The sequence below is a fragment of the Theropithecus gelada genome, chromosome 3, assembly GCF_003255815.1.
Source record: "Theropithecus gelada isolate Dixy chromosome 3, Tgel_1.0, whole genome shotgun sequence".
In the NCBI taxonomy this organism is placed as follows: Eukaryota; Metazoa; Chordata; class Mammalia; order Primates; family Cercopithecidae; genus Theropithecus; species Theropithecus gelada.
Genome location: NC_037670.1, coordinates 37,058,367 through 37,079,565, shown reverse-complemented (window position 1 = coordinate 37,079,565; position 21,199 = coordinate 37,058,367). Strand labels below are relative to the sequence as shown.

Genomic DNA, 21,199 nt, shown 5'->3' with positions numbered 1-21,199 from the left:
AAAAAAAAAAAAAAAAAAAAAAAAAAAAAAAAAAAAAAAAAAAGATGTGTCAGTGATTCTCAAATCTTACTGCACGTCTCATTCATTTGGGGAAATTTTCAACACTTAGATTCTCAGGCTCCTATTTGGGAATTCTGTTTCCCTAGGTCTGAGGTAGGACCTGGTAAGTCGCATGCACAGCCAGGGGAAAGAGCTCCTGGTGGAGGCCTTGCTTTTATGCTCAGCATCCCTGGGGCCTGTTACGGGCTAAAATGTGTCCCCCTAAAATTCACATGTTGAAGTCCTAACCTGCCAGTACTTCTACCTGTGACTGTATTTGGAGATAGGGTCAAAGAGGTAATTAGAGTTAAACAAGGTCATCAGGGGGGATCCTAATCCGATATGACTGGTGTCCTTATAGAGAGAGGTTAGGACACAGCAGAACACAGAGTGAAGGCCATGTGAAGATACAGGGAGAAGACAGCCGTCTGCAAACCAAGGAGAGAGGCCTGGGGAGGAACCAACCTGGCTGATACCTAGATCTTACACTCCAGAAATGTGAGAAGGTAAATTTCTGTTGCTTAATCCACCCAATCTGTGTTACTCTGTTATGAAAGCCCTAGGAAGCCAAGTCTTTGGCCTTTGGCATCAAAGACAGGCAACTTCAATGGATAGACCGGCAGCAAAGATAGAACTATATTAAATAAATTAAAAAGGGCTCTTGAAGGCCGGGCACAGTGGCTCATGCCTGTAATCCCAGCACTTTGGGAGGCTGAGGAGGGTGGATCACTTGAGGCCAGGAATTCGAGACCAGCCTGGCCAACATGGCAAAACCCTGTCTCTACTAAAAATACAAAGATTAGCCAGGCATAGTGGTGTGCTCCTGTAATCCCAGTTACTCAGGAGGCTGAGGTAGGAGAATCGCTTGAACCTGGGAGGTAGAGGTTGCAGTGAGTGGAGATGATGCCACTGCACTCCAGCCTGGGTAACAGAGCGAGACTCCCATCTCAAAAAACAAAGAAACGACAACAAAAAAGAAAACAACAACAAAACAATAAAACAAAACAAAACAACAGCAAAAAAGAGCTCTTGAATTATTCAAGTATGAGGACATCTTTATTTGCTCAAATATGGAATTAAAATTTTTTAAAAAATTAATTAGAGCAGAAATGAAAGAAACTGATACTAATGAGAACATATCTTACACTGTTTTGAGGGACACAAGCTTAGATACCATTCCAAAAGGTGCAATGACCGAACGTGACAATGGGGTCACTGCTTTTATGTGCTCACACTCTGGTCTATGAGCCAATCCGTTCCTTTCCACCCTGCTGCCTGTTCTCCTCTTGGTTTCCTTCCTCACACTGCTCATCCACGTCAGTATGAATGGGGAAATAAGGCTCAAACCTAACTTCCATCAGCAGCTTCTGTTGTAGTCTGCAGAGGTTTTAAGTGCTGAGCAAAATGAAATTCTGGCTTCACCACAAATTTCATTTATTTAAACTCTGTCCTCTTCTAATCAAGAATGGTTTAGAGCACAGTTCCTTGGGGACAGTGGAATCTTCAGCTCCCTAGCAACATCTGGACTTTTCTCTGATGGAAAAAGCAATGGCGGCTGGACGTGGTGACTCACACCTGTAATCCCAGCACTTTGGGAGGCCAAGGTGGGTGGATCACCTCAGGTCAGGAGTTCAAGACCAGCCTGACCAATATGGTGAAAACCTGTCTCTACTAAAAACGTAAAAATTAGCCGGGCATGGTGGCGTGTGCCCATAGTCCCAGCTACTCAGGAAGCTGAGACAAGAGAATGGCTTGAACCCGTGAGGCAGAGGTGGCAGTGAGCCAAGATCCAGCCTGGGCAATAGAGTGAGACTCTGTCTCAAAAAAAAAAAAGCAGTGGGGAATATGAGGGGAAATATGGACTCTGAGCTTGACCCTGTGTAATTTGAACCTTTCTGCCTTGGCCTCAGTTCCCTCATCTACAAGATGAGAAGATGAATTTGATTGATCACCATCAATATATCTTTCAGCCCTAAAAATTCCATAACTCTTAAAATATCACAATAAAATGTCACACAAATTTTTCAGTTTCCCTGTGCATATAAAAGCTATGTTTACACTATATTTTCTGCAAGACAGTTTCCTAAAAAGTTGCATATACCGTGAGATTTTAACACTTTTTCCCCCATCCAAATGGCATTTTAAATGCATAAAAATAACTTATTTATAAATTTTCTTTCTCTCTCTCTTGTTTTTGTATAGCACCTTGAAACTAAGATATTGCAGGTGGAAGTGCAGGGTAATAGGCTGAAGAACTCTCAAATAACAATCATTTATGTTTTGGTGGGCCATTTGGTATAGTGTGATTTCCTGAGAAACTTTAAAGGGTAAAAGTCTGCACTGAAAAATCACATTATTTACTATTACCTGGTTGTATTCAGAGGCCAGACTATTTAAGACATAAGAAATCCAGGAATAAATATGTTTAGCTTTTTCTGGAAAAAGCAACTTCCTACTTCTGTTTTTATTTTTAACTTCTCACACTGATTTTTGTTGTCTTTGAAAAAAAAGCCTAAGAGTAATCATACTTTTTAAAAGTCATGCATTATCATTTGTGTTATCTTGATAACTTCAAAACAAATTATAAGTTGAGATAACAACACGCAATCTCAATACCTTGATCAGAATATTCACGATAAGTTGCAATGAACAAAATGCAAAACAAGAAAGAACAGCTGTAACCCAAGCACCATGGAAGCACATTGATTCATTTTTTGAAAGAGATACTTAGCTAGTTCTTAGCAAAAAGCTAAGCCTAATTCTCTCATAGTCTTCTTTAATTCCCACTTGCAAACATGCAGTCAAGTTTACCCACCTCCACCACACCATGATGAATGGACGTGTACTGTTTCTTCTTCAGCATCACCAAGGTGATGACGATCACTGTTGCTATGACAACACCGCCCACCATGAGACCAATGATTGCACCTTTGTTTGAACCCACATCTTCGGCAAAGAACACCTTGAAAACAAATTAAGAAAAATAATTTTAATTTGTAAATGCAATATAATTTACAATTTATAAATGCAATTAGAAGAATTTCATTTCTTAAATGCAGGGGACATTTGGATGAGGTTATATGAAAAGTTTCAGTATATTCTCTGGCCAACTGGTTGGTCACGTATTTGATGATTACTTAAAAAAAGAAAAGAAATCACATATTCTCCTTACTAAGAATGACAATCATAGTTTACAGAACGACGTACAACATGTGGCTTCCCCAGCCTGAGGAAGTCTACTTTCCCCTCACATGTCAAAACCAAAGTCTGCAGCGACCTGAAACTCTGACAGGTGGAACATTTGGTGAGTGGTGGGAAGATGGCGCTTGTATCTATCAAAAGCTGGAAAGGCACGGATCATACTAATGAAAGGAGGTCAGCATTTTCCCAGTCACAGCAGGTTTGAAACTCTGAGCCCTGATGTCTGACTCTAAGTGACTGAGACTTGGGTGTTTTTCAACCCTGTAGATGTCCTCATTTCCTTGGAGGGACACTTTCAATGCACAGGAATAGGTATTCTGAAACCAAGGAGTTAAACAATAGAAAAAAAGGTATCTTGTTACTTATAGTAATTCAGCAGAATTCTAATTAACCTTTAGCAGTGTAATGCTTTTTAAAGCATAATGTTATTTCAAAGGGAAGTATAGGCAACAAGAATTTTAAGTCACTCATAACTCATGCTTTCTTACTATTGTCTCCAGAAACCAAAATCTGAAATGTTGCTTTATTTTTGCTCTTTATTTGGATTAAACATAAAAAGAATTTTGAGAACATTGTAAAGAAGAAATAAAATTTCATTTATTGCACTACATTGTTTCATACTGTTTATAAAAGCAAGTCATTATTTTTCAACTTTATCTACTTGAATGAAATGATAGAAGCACACCACAACGTTTATCATCTTGTTATATAAGGAGTTGATCTTATGCCAGATGAAGTAAAACTATAGCTAAACATTATCATGTTTGCTCTGCAACTTAATGAAAATACAGGCATACCTAGCTTTATTGCACAGTCGTGTTTACAGATAGTATTTTTTTAAAAAAAGAAAACAAAACAAATTAAAGGTTTGTGGTAACCCTGTATCAAACAAGTCTATTGGTGCCATTTTTCCAACAGTGAACACAGGTTCACTTCATGTCTGCGTCACATTTTGGTAATTATTTAAATATTCAAACATTAAAAATTATTATATCTGTTTGGTGATCTGTGTGATCAGTGGCCTTTGATGTTACTATTTTAATTGTTTTGCAGTGTCATGAAACATGCCCATAAAGACAGCAAACTAAATCAATAACTGTTGTGTGTGTTCTGACTGCCCCCCAAACTGGCCACTCCGCCCCTCAACTCCCAGGCTCCCTATTCCTTGAGAGACCACAATATTGAAACGGGGCCAGTAAATAACCCTACAATGGTCTCCAATTGTTCAAGTGAAAGGAAGAGTCACACGTCTCTCACTTTAAAGCAAAAGCTAGAAATAATTAAGCTTAGTGAGCAAGGCATATTGAAAGCCAAGATTCTTGTGCCAGTTAGCCAAGTTGTGAATGCAAAGAAAAGCTCTTGAAGGAAATTAAAAGTGCTACTCCAGTGAGCACACAAATGATAAGAAAGCAAAACAGCTTTATTGCTGATGGGAGAAAAGTTTTAGTTGTCTGGATGGAAGATCGAACCAGCCTCAACATTCTCTTAGGCCAAAGCCTAATCAAGAACGAGGTCCCCAACTCTCTTCAATTCTGTGAAGGATGAGAGAGGTGAAGAAGCTGCAGAAGAAAAAAAAGTTGGGAGAGGTTGATTTCACGAGGTTTAAGGGAAGAAGCCGTCTCCATAACACAAAAGTGCAAGGTGAAGCACCAAGTACTGATGTAGAAGCTGCAGTAAGCTATCCAGAAGATCTAGATAAAACTCCTGATGAAGGTGGCTACACTAAATAACAGATTTTCAGTGGAGATGACACAGACTTATTTGGAAGAAGATGTCATCTAGGACTTTCATCATTAGAGAGAAGTCCTGCCTTCAAAGTGTCAAAGGACAAGCTGACTCTCTTGTTAGGGGATAATGCAGCTGGTGACTTTTAAGTTTTTGAAGCCAAGACTGATTTACTATTGTAAAAGTCCTAGGGTGCTTAAGAATTATTCTAAATCTACTCTGCCCATGCTCTATAAATGGAACAACAAAACTGGGATGACAGCACATCTCTTAACAGCATGGTTTAATGAATATTTTAAACCCGCTGTTGAGACCTACTGCTCAGAAAAGATTCATTTCAAAATATTACTGCTCACTGACAAAACACCTAGTCACCTAAGAGCTCTGAAGGACAGGTATAAGGAGATTACTGTTGTTTTCATGCCTGCTAACACCACATTCATTCTGCAGCCCATGGATCAACTTTCAAGTCTTATTATTTCAGCCTCTTATTACTTCAAAATATATTTCTTTTTTTTTTTTTTTTTTTTTTTTTTGAGACGGAGTCTCGCTGTGTCCCCAGGCTGGAGTGCAGTGGCGCGATCTCGGCTCACTGCAAGCTCCGCCTCCCGGGTTCACGCCATTCTCCCGCCTCAGCCTCCGAGTAGCTGGGACTACAGGCGCCGCCACCGCGCCCGGCTAGTTTTTGTATTTTTAGTAGAGACGGGGTTTCACCATGTTAGCCAGGATGGTCTCGATCTCCTGACCTCGTGATCCACCCGCCTCGGCCTCCCAAAGTGCTGGGATTACAGGCTTGAGCCACCGCGCCCGGCCAAAATATATTTCAAATATATTTTGTAGGGCTATTAAAACTGCCATAGATAGTGATTCCTCTAATGGATCTGGGCAAAGTAAATTGCAAACCTTCTGAAAAGCATTCACCATTCCAGATGCCATTAAGAACATCTGTGATTCATAGGAGGAGGTCAAAACATCAACAATAACAGGAGTTTGGAAGAAGATGATTCCAACTCTCATGGGTGATTTTGAGGGGTTCAAGACTTCAGTAAAGGATGTCACCGCAGATGTGGTGGAAATAACAAGAGAACTAGAATTAGAAGTGGAGCCTAAAGACATGACTGAACTAACTGCTACCACCTCATGATCAAACTTGAACGGATGAGGAGTTACTTCTTAGGGATGAGCAAAGAAAGTGGATTCTTGCAATGGAATCTACTCTTGGTGAAGATGCTGTGAACATTGTTGAAATGACAACAAAGGATTTAGGATATCACATAAACTCAGTTGATGAAGCAGTGGCTAGATTTGCAAAACTGACTCCAATTTTGAAAGCTGTTCTACTGTGGGCAAAATGCTATCAAACAGCATCACACGCTACAGAGAAATCTTTTATGGAAGTAAGGGTCAATCGACGCAGCAAACTTCGTAAGAAATTGCCACAGCCACCACAAACCTCAGCAATCACCACCTGGATTAGCCAGTAGCAGTGAACGTCAAGGCAAGAATCTCCGTGAGCAAAAAGATTAGGACTTGCTGAAGACTCAGATGATCATTAGCATTTTTTAGTAATAAAATATTCTACTAATAAAAGTAATTAAAGTAGGTACATGGCTTTTTTTTAGACATAATGCTATTGCACATGTAACAGACTATAGTATAGTGTAAATATAAATTTTTTTTTTTTTCTTTTGAGATGGAGTCTCGCTCTTGTTGCCCAGGCTGGAGTGCTAACTCGGCTCACTGCAACCTCTGCCTCCCGGGATGAAGAGATTCTCCTGCCTCAGCCTTCCGAGTAGCTGGAACTATAGGCATATGCCACCACATGTGGCTAATTTTTGTATTTTTAGTAGAGAAGGCATTTCAGCATGTTGGCCAGGATGGTCTCGATCTCCTGACCTTGTGATCCACCCGCCTTGGCCTCCCAAAGTGCTGGGATTACAGGCATGAGCCACCACGCCTGGCCAATATAACTTTTATATGCACTGGGAAGCCAAAAAATTTGTGTGACATTTTATTGCAAAATGTGTTTTACTGTGGTGTTCTGAAATTTCCAAGGTATGCCTCTACCTCCCTAAAAAATTCTTTCAATATAGCCTCAAGGTAGTCAAATGACTGATTTTTCTAAGCTAAAACTAACATACTAGCAGTCTGGAAGGCAATATAAAATACAGCAAATGAAGCAACTTCTAAAAGTGTTTTACTCATGGTTTATAACAAAATGAGAAATTGTTCATAATTATTCCCTTTACTAAACAAATATGCTAGCTCAATATTTTTATGAAAAGCAAATCATTAATTAGCTAATATACTAGTGTGAGGTAATCAGGAATAAATGCAAGTCTGGACATATTCCTGTGCCTTTAAGAAAATACTGTAATTCTGTGATATTCATTGCACTAATTATAGTACATTATCTTATCAACTAGTTCAGTAGAGGGAGCTGATTCTCCTAATTGCTGCCGCTGCCATTAGTCACTGTCACATTATAGGCGTTAGTGTAATTGTGGAGATGGGCTTATATGACACAAGCCCCAGTGAATGCAAATTTTCTGTACATTAATCTTCAGCTTTCTGCCCTACCAACTCTCAACTCTTCAGCGGTTTCCCAGTTTTTATTAACCTCTTCAGCAACAGCCTCATCAAGAGAAACCCTGATTTTATAATAACTGATACTAGATTATCTTGCCAATGAAAACCATGCTTCAAAAAGCTAAATGTCTTAGTGTAAAAATAGAACGATGGGAGTTAAGAATGCAAATCCAAATCCCAAGTCAGTTTTTTATTTGCTACAATTATTTAGAGTCAAGTGAGGCATAAATAATAATTTGAAGGTGTTTCTTTACGAGATTAATACTAGGATTTATCAACTTTATTTACGAATACTGAAAAGACATTTTCTGCTTGAAAAAAGCTAACACACACACACACAAACAAAAGAAGTGCCTGAGATAACTTCAAGTATAATTGCTATGGAAATTTTATTACCATTTTTCTGTCCACCACTGAATGTGATAAAATTGTCTTATTAATTTAACCCCTTACTGCACCTACTGATAAGATGGAACCCTAACAGAATCCACTATTTGATTTATCTGAATTTCTAAGCTTTTGGTAAAGGATTTTATATAACTACTAGAGCTGACCACAAAAGAGATGTGGCTTTTTGATTTACTCCAATTCTAACATTAGGGGGGAAAAGTGATTTCATCTGAAAAGGAAGCTGCTGTCTTCTTTGCACAAACCTTTTGATGAATAACACTATCAGGAACATCACGGGGTCCTGCTCACCCCATGATCTTATTCTTGCAAGAGAAGTTAAAGCATGGGAGGTAGGGGAGGGAATGAAAAGAAAAAGCTGGGGGAGAGATGAATGAGCAAAGGAAGACAGTTCCAGATGTGAACTTAAGCTATATAAAGTGTTCTAGAAAACCAAGCAGTGTATGCACGTGTTTGACTCTGATCCTTCAAGTAAACCTATTGTAAACCTATTTTCCCAGAAAACACAGTGGAAATTAAAGTGGCTGCCATATTGAAATTAATTCTACTTTAAGTTCCGAGTCCTGCACGAACTTAGCTGCCCTGTAGTCTGAAAGAACTACACACAGAGCCTCTTAATTTTCTTTTTTTGAGACAGTCTCGCTCTGTTGCCCAGGCATGATCTCGGCTCTCTGCAACCTCCACCTCCCAGGTTTAAGCAATTCTCCTGCCTCAGCCTCCCGAGCAGCTGGGACTACAGGCACATGCCACCACACCCAGATAATTTTTTTTTTTGTAGTTTTAGTAGAGACGGGGTTTCACCATGTCGGCCAGGCTGTTCTCCAATTCCTGCCCTTGTGATCCACCCGCCTCAGCCTCCCAAAGTGCTAGGATTACAGGCGTGAGCTACTGTGCCCAGCCTAGCCTATTTATTTTCTTCACGTTTTCATGGTAATCCTATAGGCAAGCATTGTATTTTTGTTTTTATCTTTTCCTTAATTTGATTTCTAGCACAGGATGTACCAGAGTTAATAGGTCATTTGGCAAGACAGAGTAGTGGAAAGAGGTAAATTATTTTACGTACCAATTTTTGATGATGAACTTCATAACCTGAGTCATGTCGGAATTCTGCATCCATCTTCACTTCAGAGATCTCCTCTGTCTTGATATTTGTCAACCCAGAACCTGTATTATATCACAATGAAAGTATGCAGGACAACCAATTAGTTTTACTCATAAATAATAACATTGTAAGACAAAGCCTACCCCAAACTTCTTTCTAGGCCTGAAGTTAGAGGAAAATTGATTAATGACTTTCTTCAAGAAAAATGATACCCTATATTTAAATCCTTAATTACTACCTATTTTAAACAAAAAGAAATGAAAAGGTAAGGGAAACCTGAACGTAAGCCTTCTGCTGCCTTTAATTACATGCTATAATTTTTGAAAATGGGGGAAATGCAGAAGTTAAATGCTGGTTGAGAGGTTGGCAAGGATTTGTTCCTGGAATATGTTGGCTTGGCTTAGGGGCTCATTGTTTAGCCTATTATGTGTCTTTTTCCATGGGCACTCATTACTTCAGAAATAACAATAAAAGGCTTTAAAAATGAGCATTAATTACCTAGTGGAACAAAACTGCTACTTTGGGGCTTTGTTCCAATTACAAATAAATTATGTTCATGTATCTATGCAGTGAAGCGTTGTAAAAATTATATGATTTTAGTCAAGTGTTCTAGTTACAGACACAGATTGTAATTGGTTCGTCTGCTGAATAAAGAGCTACAGTACATAATTTTTAAAATGCTTCTTAGCGACTAACAGATTTTATAACCTACAAACTCTTCCTTCTCTATAAATTGCTATATGATTCTTAATACGAATTGTTCTATGAATTTCATTATTCAAATAATAATTTGAAGCTTAAAACAAAACGCAAAGTCATTTAAAAACCAAAAACTAAGTACAAAATATAAACGTCAGTGTCCATGCTATAACATTTAATTACCAAACATCAGATTTTAGCATGAAAAGGGCTTTGAAGTCATCTCTTCTACGGTGTTCCCACCCAGGGGCAGACTGTCAGTTCCTGTTTGAACACAGAGGAATGTATCAATTTCTCTCCATTTTTTGATAGATTTGCCTGCCAAAATGGCCTTATTTACATGAAGCCAGAATCAGTTTCCCTGTAACTTCCATCCTTGAAGTCTGATTCAACACAGAGCAAGCCTAATTCTCCCTTCCACAGTAAAACCTTGAACAGGCATCACATCCCTAATGAGAGGCATGTTCCTGCTGGTTCTTGTCTTACTTGGGCTACACATTCCCAATTCCTTTGGCTCCCAGGGGAATTTACTTCTTGCTTTTGGCCTAATCACTCTTTCAATCTTGTCTATGAGATGCTGGGAAACTTGTCACACATCTTGCTGACACTGAAAAGCACAATGTCCACAGCATATGATGTGCCAGTCTAACAGCACAGCCCATACAAGGAGAAGGTAAGGATAATCTGACAAAACCTAGGAAATCCACGCTGGTTGTGACATAGCCCCATTCCCTCATCCAAGTGTTCAAAAAGCTTCCACTTGATAACCTGTTTGAAGAGAGATCCATAATCAATGTCAATCTATACCTGGCTTGTAGACTGTGAAGTTACCTTCTCTCCTTTTTGCTATTCAGAACTTCATTTTCCTATCCCTACCTTCCCAGCTTTCCACAAAGACCACAGGCAATGGTTCTATTTCACCTTCAAGTTCTCTTAGCCTGTGATTGGTCTGGGTCATAAGAACTTGGACTTGGGTAGCCAGATGTCAGAGCAAGACTCCTTCTCAAAAATACAAAAACCAAAAAACAATTTTTTTTTTAAAAAAGAAAAAAAACATTGACTGGTAGTGTCACCTCTTCCTGGAGATTTCAACAGTAACATATAGGCTCTGCTGGCCCAATGGAAAAATTTGATAAAACTGAATGAGTCAAATGAGCACTTTCTAAGTTACGTTTTATGCTTGTAGATGAAAAGCAAATCTTTTAAAGTGAGAAGCACCATGAAAAAAGTCCCAAGGCAAATGACCAACCTCAGCTGGCTGTGGTTGCAATTAGAACTGAACTGACCCTCAGCCCAAGGCCTTACAAGTTGGCTGAGCAGAACAGGAACGTCAACTCCTGGCTCCTTGAGATTCCCTTACATGACACTGACAATAAGGAGGTCATCAGAAGAACTGAAACTGTCTCTGACTCACTATAATTTAAATTCCCCTTAAAAGCCTACAGACAGAAATTCATAACATCAACGAGACCAGCTGTCAAGACGTCTCACGCTACTGTCTCTGCTGCCATTGTTAATCACAGCATAAAGGCATGAAGATGCCACAAGGCAGACTCTGAGTCTTCACGAGTGACTGTGCTTGGAGGAGGCGGTCATGGCTTGAGCCTGTGGTGGAAGCGTGAGGGACAGCGTGGGTCTCCTTCTGGCTCTGCTGCTGACTGTATCTGAACCAGGCAGCAAAGGTTGACCTCTGTGTATTAATATCTTCAAAGAAGGTTCATTCCCTGTTCTTTGATTATTGCCTGGGGACATTATGAGGATAAAGAAGAAAATAAATACGGGAAAGTATGTGTTATTTAGGATTAAAATCTCTCTGGAATATACGGATTTGTCAATTCAATAACTTTCTTCCTCTTTTTGATTCACTGAAAGCGTTGGCTACTCTCAGTTGGGTGAGGCTGTTCATGGAGTAGACACCAGGCACGTATGTGCTTCTGCTGTGCTACGACATTATTCATAAAATAAAAATGTGTTTCTTCTTAATGCCTGTGAAACTGTAAAAAAAATAAGTGTCTATTTCAGTGTTAATGGGATTTTTAAGCAATATAAAAAAATAAAGGGCTTATGTGCAAAATTATGCATCTACATCTGTTGTGTTACTTTAGCCACTCATTGAGAATAAGTACATACAACCCACAAAAGAGAAGATATATTTCTGGCTCTGGCGAGAAACCAATTCTGGTATTTTCAGGAAATCATGTCTACTTCAGTAACTGATTGAAGTTTGAGCGCAGTTTAGTTAGAAAGTGACCCATCTGGACACCAAACAAGAAAGGAGAGATGTTCACACTGGTATCCAAGTCATCACCTGACAGTCTACATCTGTCTGGGCTTCTGTTTGTAAGGACAGGAGCTACATAATCTTCTCTGGTTTTTGTTTGTTTGTTTTAAAGAAAAAAGAAAAGAAAAAAAAAAAAAGCCAAATTTGGAAGGGCTCTCTTTGAGGTTTCAAAAGGAAAGCTCAGAAACAAAAAACAAATCACTCAGAATTTGGGAAATGAAGAGTAAGGAAAAGTCAAGGGGAATTTTTAAAAGTGTGGTTTCTAAGGTCACTTCAGATTCTACTCTACAGTAAGCAGTAAGAGGCTTATTAACATGCAGAAAGGAGACAATGTCTGCTCAGCTCAGGCACAAGATGCGGAGAGGCAGAAGTCAAGCGGTTCCAATACCTGGTCGAGTGGTCAGTCCTCGGTCGGCAGCAGGGCGGGCATCAACAGGCTCAACTGGGCACAGGAAGCAAGAGACACAGAAAGCAAACAAGACAAATCGAGATGGTAAGTCGTGGCTCCCGAACATAGTCGAGCAGGGAAAAAAAGCATATGCAATAAACAAGTTACAAAAAAGGAGCAGCCAGGAAAGAACCACAGTGAGTTAATCCCGAGCATCGAGGACCAGGAGGGGCAGCCCTTTAAATGGTTGATCGCTATTGATGTGCCAGTCCTGCTCCTTAGTTTTCTAATAAAAGCCCTCACCAGGATAGGCAGCAACTTCAAAGAAGGGGGGTGGGGAGGGTGGATTTTCCTCTGAGCTAGTTTAGAGATAGTTTCTTGGCTTTTGATTAGAAATAAAATATTCCCAGCCTAACAGAAAACCTTAAAGATACTTCCTTTTACAACTGCCCAATCTTATCTTATTTTACAGTTAATTAACTACAAAAGGACTCTTAAATTTCCAGGGGAAGTGCAAATATGAATTTATCAGGAGAGCCAAGTTTTACCACATCATCTGCCATTTAGTGAGTGAATCAAATTTGTCCTTAGTATGACGGCAGAAGAGGGAAACCGCAGTCTGTCTTTCTCTTTTTCAAAAAGGCTGGTTTCCATTTGACAGATGACATACAGCTGAAACGTGTGAAATGAAGATATTTCATTTTATATTTGCCATTGTGCCCAATTTTTCCTTTATATGTGTTCTGGGTCTGACCCAAAGAAAGCAGTGTGGACAGTACGATATTCCTCACCACCATCTGACCTTTCCAAAGCACTTCTGATGCTTAGAAAATACTTCCTTGTTTACACTGGTGTTTGAAGAAACAAGGAATGGGGACAAAGGCGAAGGTTTTAGGATTAATAAATGGTCATAGGGTAAATGAAGCCATGGGGTGGAGGCACAGGGGGAAGCCCCTTTGGTAAGGTGGCAAGTGTAAAGGGAAGAAGGTAAGACAAAGCGAGCACAGGTGCTGAGGGAGACACGGTGTGCTCGATGAGATGGCTCCTAACAATTTCAGTAAAACCATCCAGCTTACTGATGCACACATGCCAGGCATTCAAAGGTGGGATTCTCAGTCCAAATCAGTTTTGGATGACACATGTTAATAGAAACAGTGAGGGAGGAAAAAAGTGGCAGTAAGCCAAGTCTCCAAAATATGAAAAAATATTTCGGGGAGCACTAGGACATTTGGATGAAATAAAAGAGTAAGGTGGTTTGGTCCTTTCTCATGTAGAGACTGGCAGCATGGTGGAGCCAAAAGGAGGGTGAGGCATCTGATCCCAGGTCTGGGCCCAACATTGACAACATCTGTGACCTTGGGCAAGCGCCCACTTCTGTGGCTGTTTCTCCATATGGAAATAGAAATGTTAACATCTGCATCTTCTAATTATAGTGAGGAACAAATAACCTTTAAAGCCTGTTTCAGACACTACCAAATACTACAGAACTGCACTGATTAAATATCCTATGATTAAATATTCCGTAGTAACTGATGCGAGAATGACTATTCTCTAGTTTTCCACTAGTGCATTTAGAGGAAGATATACTTCACTTTCTTCTGCAACTCCCAAATACATTTTGACAATGAAGTTTGGTTGTTCTATACTTCAAGTTTTTTCTTATCTGCAACAACCTGTAATGAGTAACTGTTATTACTCCTTGTAAAATGCAGTTAGTTGAAAGGTCATTGTACTTTTTGAGAATTTCCTGATGATGAGGAACCCAAATAGTGCTTCAACTGCAGTTAAGAACACACCAAACCACATGCACGAGGGCAAACACATACCTTGAAGTGGTGGTGAGCGCATACATCAATAGTTAAATTATTAGAAAATGTATATGCAACTCAGGGGAAGTAAGTGAAGTGGGCCTGTGGTTTAAATGCAGGCTGAGGAGCTGGTGGTCCCAGGGGCCACTGCTAATGTCACCACTTACTTTCTCCGTGATCTGGGGCCAATCACATTCTTTCTGAACTTCAGTTGTGTCACAAAGTAAATGGTTTTTCCAGGGTTCAAATGAGTATACTTATGCGAAAGAAACTTACAAATGATATAGTCCTATAAGTTTCTCTGCCTCTCCCCACTCTTCTTCTTCTTTTTTTTTTTTTTAAATAGGCATGTATTATTTAAAAACAGTAATAAAACCTTTCCTATTTTTTAGGAAGATTAAACAAAACTAGTTTCAGTGACATAAACCTTAATCTGCTTTAAAAGATTGAAGCTGATTTAGTATAAATTAATGCTAAAAAAATAAGTGGCACAGGGAGCAGACATTAAAATACAGTTCTTTTTTAAAAGGCAATTATGATATCATTGCCAAAAAAAAAAAAAATACACACCAACAAAACAAAGTAGTGTATTTCCCAATCCATTGCAAATACTTTCCAATTTTTCCAGTGGACCTTTACTTAACCGGAAAGTAACTTCATCAATAAAGTGTTAAAAACATTTTACATTGGCCATTTAGTAATTTAAAAACAAGAAATAGATTCTCTTATCTTTAACTTTTAATAGAGTTAAAATGTAAGCAGCAATGAGTTATTCTTTTGATCTCAGTAGCTTTGAATCTAATCCTTTGCTGTAAGAGGAGAGAAACAGAATGGTCAGACCTCTGGGATTTTTGAGTTTGCTACTTCTGGTGTTCTTTGTAATAAACCTAAACTATTAACAGTGCTGCCTTGTGCAAACTCTCTACCAGGTCAAAGGTAATGAGGAATCAGCAGTACACCAGTTTTACATATGGATAAGAGGCCTGACAAGAACTGGTTTGTAAGTTTAATGAAATACTTACTTAATCTACATTTCAGCATTTAAATTGGCTTCCTCATTGCCTCCATAAAGCTAGTTAAAAATATACTAGAAGGCAGCTTCACACTTTGCAAATACATCCATACAGTCTTATAAGACCTGCTGTGTCTCTTTAAAAATATTACAGTATTTTATCTACATATTATATCTAGGTATTATTTACGAAGAGGCAGACTCTTGGCCACAAAGGCTTCCTGGCGGTTACTGCATGCTATGCCGCTCTTTGTGGCTGCCCTTCTCAGGCAGTCAGGAAAAAGCAGAACAAACACAAATGTCATTAACGCTAATGCTCCCAGCCAGATCATTTCACGATTTGTGAGCACAATTCTGTAACAACAGCTTCATTGCAGCCTAGCCATTCATTTACGTTTTGTGAATGTGAAAACCAAAGAATAAAAAGGTCTTAAGGCAAATTGCAGCTGTTCAAGAGTATATCACATTGGAAAACTCTGATATGCTTATTTTTTTCAATGTAAATTAAAAAAATGGGCATCAGACCCTCCTCTGGATTTCCCTGATTGTTCTTGAGAAAAACAACACATTTTTGGCAAGCATTTGAAACTATGATAATGAGGACTGCATGAAGAACAAAAGGAAATCCTTTGAGAATTTTAGATATTTTCAGTAGTTGTGTGTGTGTGCGCGCACATGTCTGTAAAAAGAAAGACTAACAAGTTTCTGGGGACAGGTGGGAGACGGTGTGAGAAGAGAGATGGCTTTAGGACTGTATCTCATTATATGGCTTATTATATTCATTATTTTAAGGATACATTGTTCAGGCCATCTTGAGACAGGCTGATAAAGTCTCTCTAATAAGATCCTGGCTCCATTAAAAAAAAGAAAAAAAAGAAAAAAAAACAAAAGCTACCACTGACATTTACTATGTTCCAGGAATTTTGATAAGAGTTATTTTATGCCTTCTTATTTAATGCTTGTACTATACCTCCGAGTTAGGAATTATCAACCTTATTTTACAGATGAGGAAGCAGCCAGAGAGGCTAAGTAACTTGCTCATAAGCGCACAGCAGAGCTGGAATTTAAACTCAGGTCTGTATCATTTAGGAGTTCACGAGTGTGGAATAGTATTTAATATCCTATGAGATGACGGCCATCAATTTTATTGAAAAATTGTTGGAGAGGTTTTTCAAATTGTTTGCTATAATGAATATATATCAGTGTTGGGACTGATAACGAAGAGTACCCCAACTCAAGACTCTGACACTGCAAGTCCTATTGCCTCCCAATACTGTTATACTAGATTTTACTGTTCAAACGGAATCCTTATTTAACAAGAATATCAGCTCTTTTCATGAGGCCTAGGCAATGTAATAGCTGCATGTTTGTCAAGTATCCAGAAGTACTTAATCAAGCTCTTTGCTGAAATGGACATCTTGGCAGTACCCAAGGGTTTCAGTGTATGTGTGTGTGTACATTCACACGTGTGCACGCAGATTGTCTCCTAAGGCTGATGCTACACGTTATGCTGTTAGTGAAAGAGCAAATTTAGTGTGCCTTCAATTTAGAAAATGAGATTGGACATTTTTCACTAAAAATTCTCCTTAGAGACTGAATGAAAAGGACTTTCAATGATCAAAATGTATCTACCTGTAAAGAAAGAACACAATCTGCACTCTATTAATAATACATTTAATAGGGTAGTTGCCCAGGTCTTTGATAATGAACTGTCCCTAAATTTGTTTTCTTCTATGTGATTAAGAATTGTTTTCATAGGCCGGGCGCGGTGGCTCAAGCCTGTAATCCCAGCACTTTGGGAGGCCGAGACGGGCGGATCACGAGGTCAGGAGATCGAGACCATGCTGGCTAACACGGTGAAACCCCGTCTCTACTAAAAAATACAAAAAAATTAGCCGGGCGGCGTGGCGGGCGCCTGTGGTCCCAGCTACTCGGGAGGCTGAGGCGGGAGAATGGCGTGAACCCAGGAGGCGGAGCTTGCAGTGAGCTGAGATCCGGCCACTGCACTCCAGTCTGGGCGACAGCGAGACTCCGTCTCAAAAAAAAAAAAAAAAAAAAAAAAAAAAGAATTGTTTTCATAAATGGTAAAGTTTTAATTATTTTTACATCATCAGTAACATGCTGTTTGTATTTGCTATTACTATAAGGTGCCCTTTTTCGAATTAAGGAAACAAATTTGGGGTGATGACTCACATTGTGAAAACAGTCTACATATTTTCTGCAATGGTTCTTTAAAAAAAACTTGTCCAGTGCACTTAAGGTCTAATATTATATTTAGATTTAGTCTAAGGAATGTACTAACTGCATGTTATAAGGTATATTCTATATATATTTTTACTTTTTAAAAATTATGTATGTATGTATGTATGTATTTATTTATTTATTTACTTTCTGAGACAGAGTCTTGCTCTGTCGCCCAGGCTGGACTGCAGTGGGCGCGATCTCAGCTCACTATAAGCTCCGCCTCCTGGGTTCACGCCATTCTCCTGCCTCAGCCTCCCGACTAGTTGGGACTACAGGCGCCCGTCACCACGCCTGGCTAATGTTTTTTTTTTTGTATTTTTAGTAGAGATGGGGTTTCACCATGTTAGCCAGGATGGTCTCGATTTCCCGACCTTGTGGTCCACCCGCCTTAGCTTCCCAAAGTGCTGGGATTACAGGCGTGAGCCACCACGCCCGGCCTATAAGGTATATTATAAATATGAAATCTCCATCAACATTTGCTACCTAAATAAAGAAAATCAGGTAAAATGCTGTGTTCTTAAAAAACATGTTATTTGTATCTAGAAATCAAGGTGTTTGTGTGTAATTTTATACTTCTGAACATGAATAAAGAAGAAAAGAAGCTGAAAGATGCTCTAGCTTGAACAGATATTTCTGCTAAGAAATCCCTGTGAAAAACGATGCCATCTACTGCCCAAATTTGTTGATAGAGAAGAATCTTACTTCTTTGAGATACCAAAGGAAAAAACATTTAGAGCAATGTGCTCCTTAATTTTGGCAGCTGCCTTGAATTTAATTTTCTAAACACAAATTAAGTCTTAAGCAAAATTAAATTTTATTTATATGCAGTTCTCTATCTTTGCCTTTAGCGTTTAATTCAATCTGAAATTTCATGTACAAGTAAGTAGCCAATGAAGACTACTTTGGTGCCTGTCAAATCTCCATCTCCGCAGGCCCTGTCAAAACTCCTCTCTGTGGATAAATTGTAATTTTCCTTATTTCACTATCTATCTGTTCTTTTGGAAGGTGGCATTCTAGGTCATTATGTCATAAACACAAGTTGAATTTTGTGCTTCCATTCCAGAGGAAACAATATACCTCATAGTTAAAAAACATTTCTAAAAAAATTCCTACCAAAAGTCATCGCTTAAGAATTTAGTCTTCTAGTGCCTCCACTTCCTCATCTGAAAAAGTCATAAAAATGATATAGGACATACAGTACATGCTCTTTATGTATATGCTTTTATTGTTATACACTGTATTATTTTATATTAAGAAGAAGAACAGGAAAAGAAAAATTAGAATGTTATTGCCACACATGTTCCATGTGAAGAACTGCCTCTTGAATAATACACTGTGGCTCTCCTTTGTCCAGGAGTGTTCACTCGATGGATAATATTCCCTAGAATATAAATCTGGACATTTGGGAAACAAGAGGTCCTTTACTTGCAAATGTTATGTAAATCATTACCATTCTGTTTTGCCACCTATACAATGGGGTTGTTATCTTTTCCAACAATTGGCAGTTTACTTGCTTTGCAGCATAAAAAATATAAAGAATAATTTACACAGATAAAATATTATTTTAATGACATAGTAACTCCTAATAGTTACTTTTTAAAGTAAAATTGAAATGAAAATATTTATTACTACATCAAAAAAATTCACCACTCAAGGACATACAAAAGATAACTCTCTCTCCCCCTCCTACACACATGAATGTATGTCTATACATACCTGCCGGAATGCCCTTGCTGGTTCAGGGGACTCTTACCTTCGTTTTCTGTGTTGGCTGGCACAGAGTCAGCCCCGAAAGAATGCCACGGCTGGAGATCGTCCAGGCTGAACTCTCCATTCACAGGAAGAAGCTCCACGGTAGTTTTCGTTTCGGTCAAAGACGGCATGAGAGCATCGTTTCCGTAACTGATCCTTGGTTCACTAATCATGTTGGCCAAGACGTCATCTGAATAGTTTTGCTCTTTCTGAAGCAGCTCATCTAAACCAAACAAAACCATCTCTTTGGTGAGTAACAACAATCACAACAGCAGCAGCAGCAGCCACCATTCACTTCTGCCAGGCATGACTTCAACTGCTTCCACAGGCATGACCTCGTTTACAGCCATGGCATAGGTACCATTATCATCTCCCTTTTACATCTTTGGTGAATCTTTGGTAACATAAGTGAAGACTCACAAATCTTGATATCCTGGGGTCAGTTTTTAAAGCAGTAATTACACATGATACAAGATTATATTCTAAGCTCTTTTTTTCCAGTAAAAAAAGATAAGTCAATGATATTCTGTAAAGTTGATTCTTGTTTAATCCATTTTTAAAGTGGGGGGTAGGCAGGCACTGACAGCATCCTTTGGAAAGGGAAGCAACAGAGGAGCAACAAATGAGGAAGTGGAGGCACTAGGAGACTAAGTTCTTAAGCGATGACTTTTGGTAGGAATTTTTTTAGAAATGCTTTTTAACTATGAGGTATATTGTTTCCTCTGGAATGGAAGCACAAAGTTCAACTTGTGTTTATGACGTAATGACCTAGAATGCCACCTTCCAAAAGAACAGATAGATAGTGAAATAAGGACAATTACCGAGGCACATGGCATTCAAGCTACTTATGCAAAGTCACAGCTCACAAGAGCTGCTGGCAGGACTGGAGCCAGGAGCATGGTAGCCGGCCAGTGTGCTGCAGCGTGGCACCCCTAGAGGTGAAAGGCCACAGGAGCTCAGTTGTCATTTCCTCCTGACACAGTTAGACGTCCCCAGTATACAATGATCGCACAGGAATAAACACCAGGCTTTGGTGTGGTGGCAGTAAGCGAGGCACAATCTCATTCAAGCTGAAAGACAACAGTGAATCTCCTGTCTTGCCTTGCACACTTGCAAGGATAAGCAAAGCATTAATGGGTCAGCAGTTTGCTACCTTCTTGAATAGTTTTCAGTTTTGCCTTGAAACAAAATCTGCATTTCCTAAATGCTCCTCTTGTGCTGCATGATCTATGCCCTGAGGCAACAAGGAAACCGTTCCCTTGCCCTTCCAGATGTAGCCCTGCAGACAGACATCCAGCCTTCTCTGGACTTAACCACCCCTGGCTCCCCACATTTCCCAATGTGAGCAGACAGCAAACGTCCTGCCTTTCTCCTCTGTTGCTTCCCTTTCCAAAGAATGCTGTCAGTGCCTGCCTACCCCCCACTTTAAAAATGGATTAAACAAGAATCAACCTTAAGCAACATCATTTACTTATCTTTTTTTACTGGAAAAAAAGAGCTTAGAATATAATCTTGTATCATGTGTAATTACTGCTTTAAAAACTGACCCCAGGATATCAAGATTTGTGAGTCTTATGTCACCAAAGATTCACCATGTTTTTCTCTGATTTTTTTACAAATTAGAGACTGACAGATAGCATCGCACTAATAACAATATTTGATTAACCAAAATGTCTCATTTTCCAATCGTATCTGTGTCAAGAGTTTGCCATAGTATATATTTCAGACATACCGCTGGTTAGCTTTATTGCTAGAGAAAATGAAAAGATCAGGATTTAAATTTGATTGGTAACGTTTTACAATCATCTTTCAAATTCTTTTATATCGACAAAAAAATGTATCTGAAAACTTAAAATTCTGTTCAAATATGCCCATTAAAATAATTTGATGGAACAGCATTAAAGCATGTTGAGTAATATCTTTTCATGGAGTCAGTTTTATTGCAAGAGAT

At 39.0% G+C, this 21,199-nt stretch overlaps 1 protein-coding gene across 10 annotated transcripts in view; it reads right to left on the bottom strand.

Annotated features, from left to right (window-relative positions):
• The window catches only part of APP (amyloid beta precursor protein), a 288,793-nt gene that overhangs the window by 9,176 nt on the left and 258,418 nt on the right, over window positions 1-21,199 (bottom strand). For 7 of the 10 annotated variants that reach the window (XM_025378892.1, XM_025378883.1, XM_025378885.1 and 4 more), the window contains 4 exons: window positions 19,250-19,471; window positions 12,433-12,486; window positions 9,026-9,126; window positions 2,855-3,001 (listed from right to left, as the gene is read on the bottom strand). In XM_025378892.1, the coding sequence (XP_025234677.1) occupies window positions 2,855-3,001; window positions 9,026-9,126; window positions 12,433-12,486; window positions 19,250-19,471 (524 nt within the window). The remainder of the gene's footprint in view (window positions 1-2,854; window positions 3,002-9,025; window positions 9,127-12,432; window positions 12,487-19,249; window positions 19,472-21,199) is intronic. The other 3 variants (XM_025378884.1, XM_025378887.1, XM_025378891.1) reach the window with 1 other exon arrangement.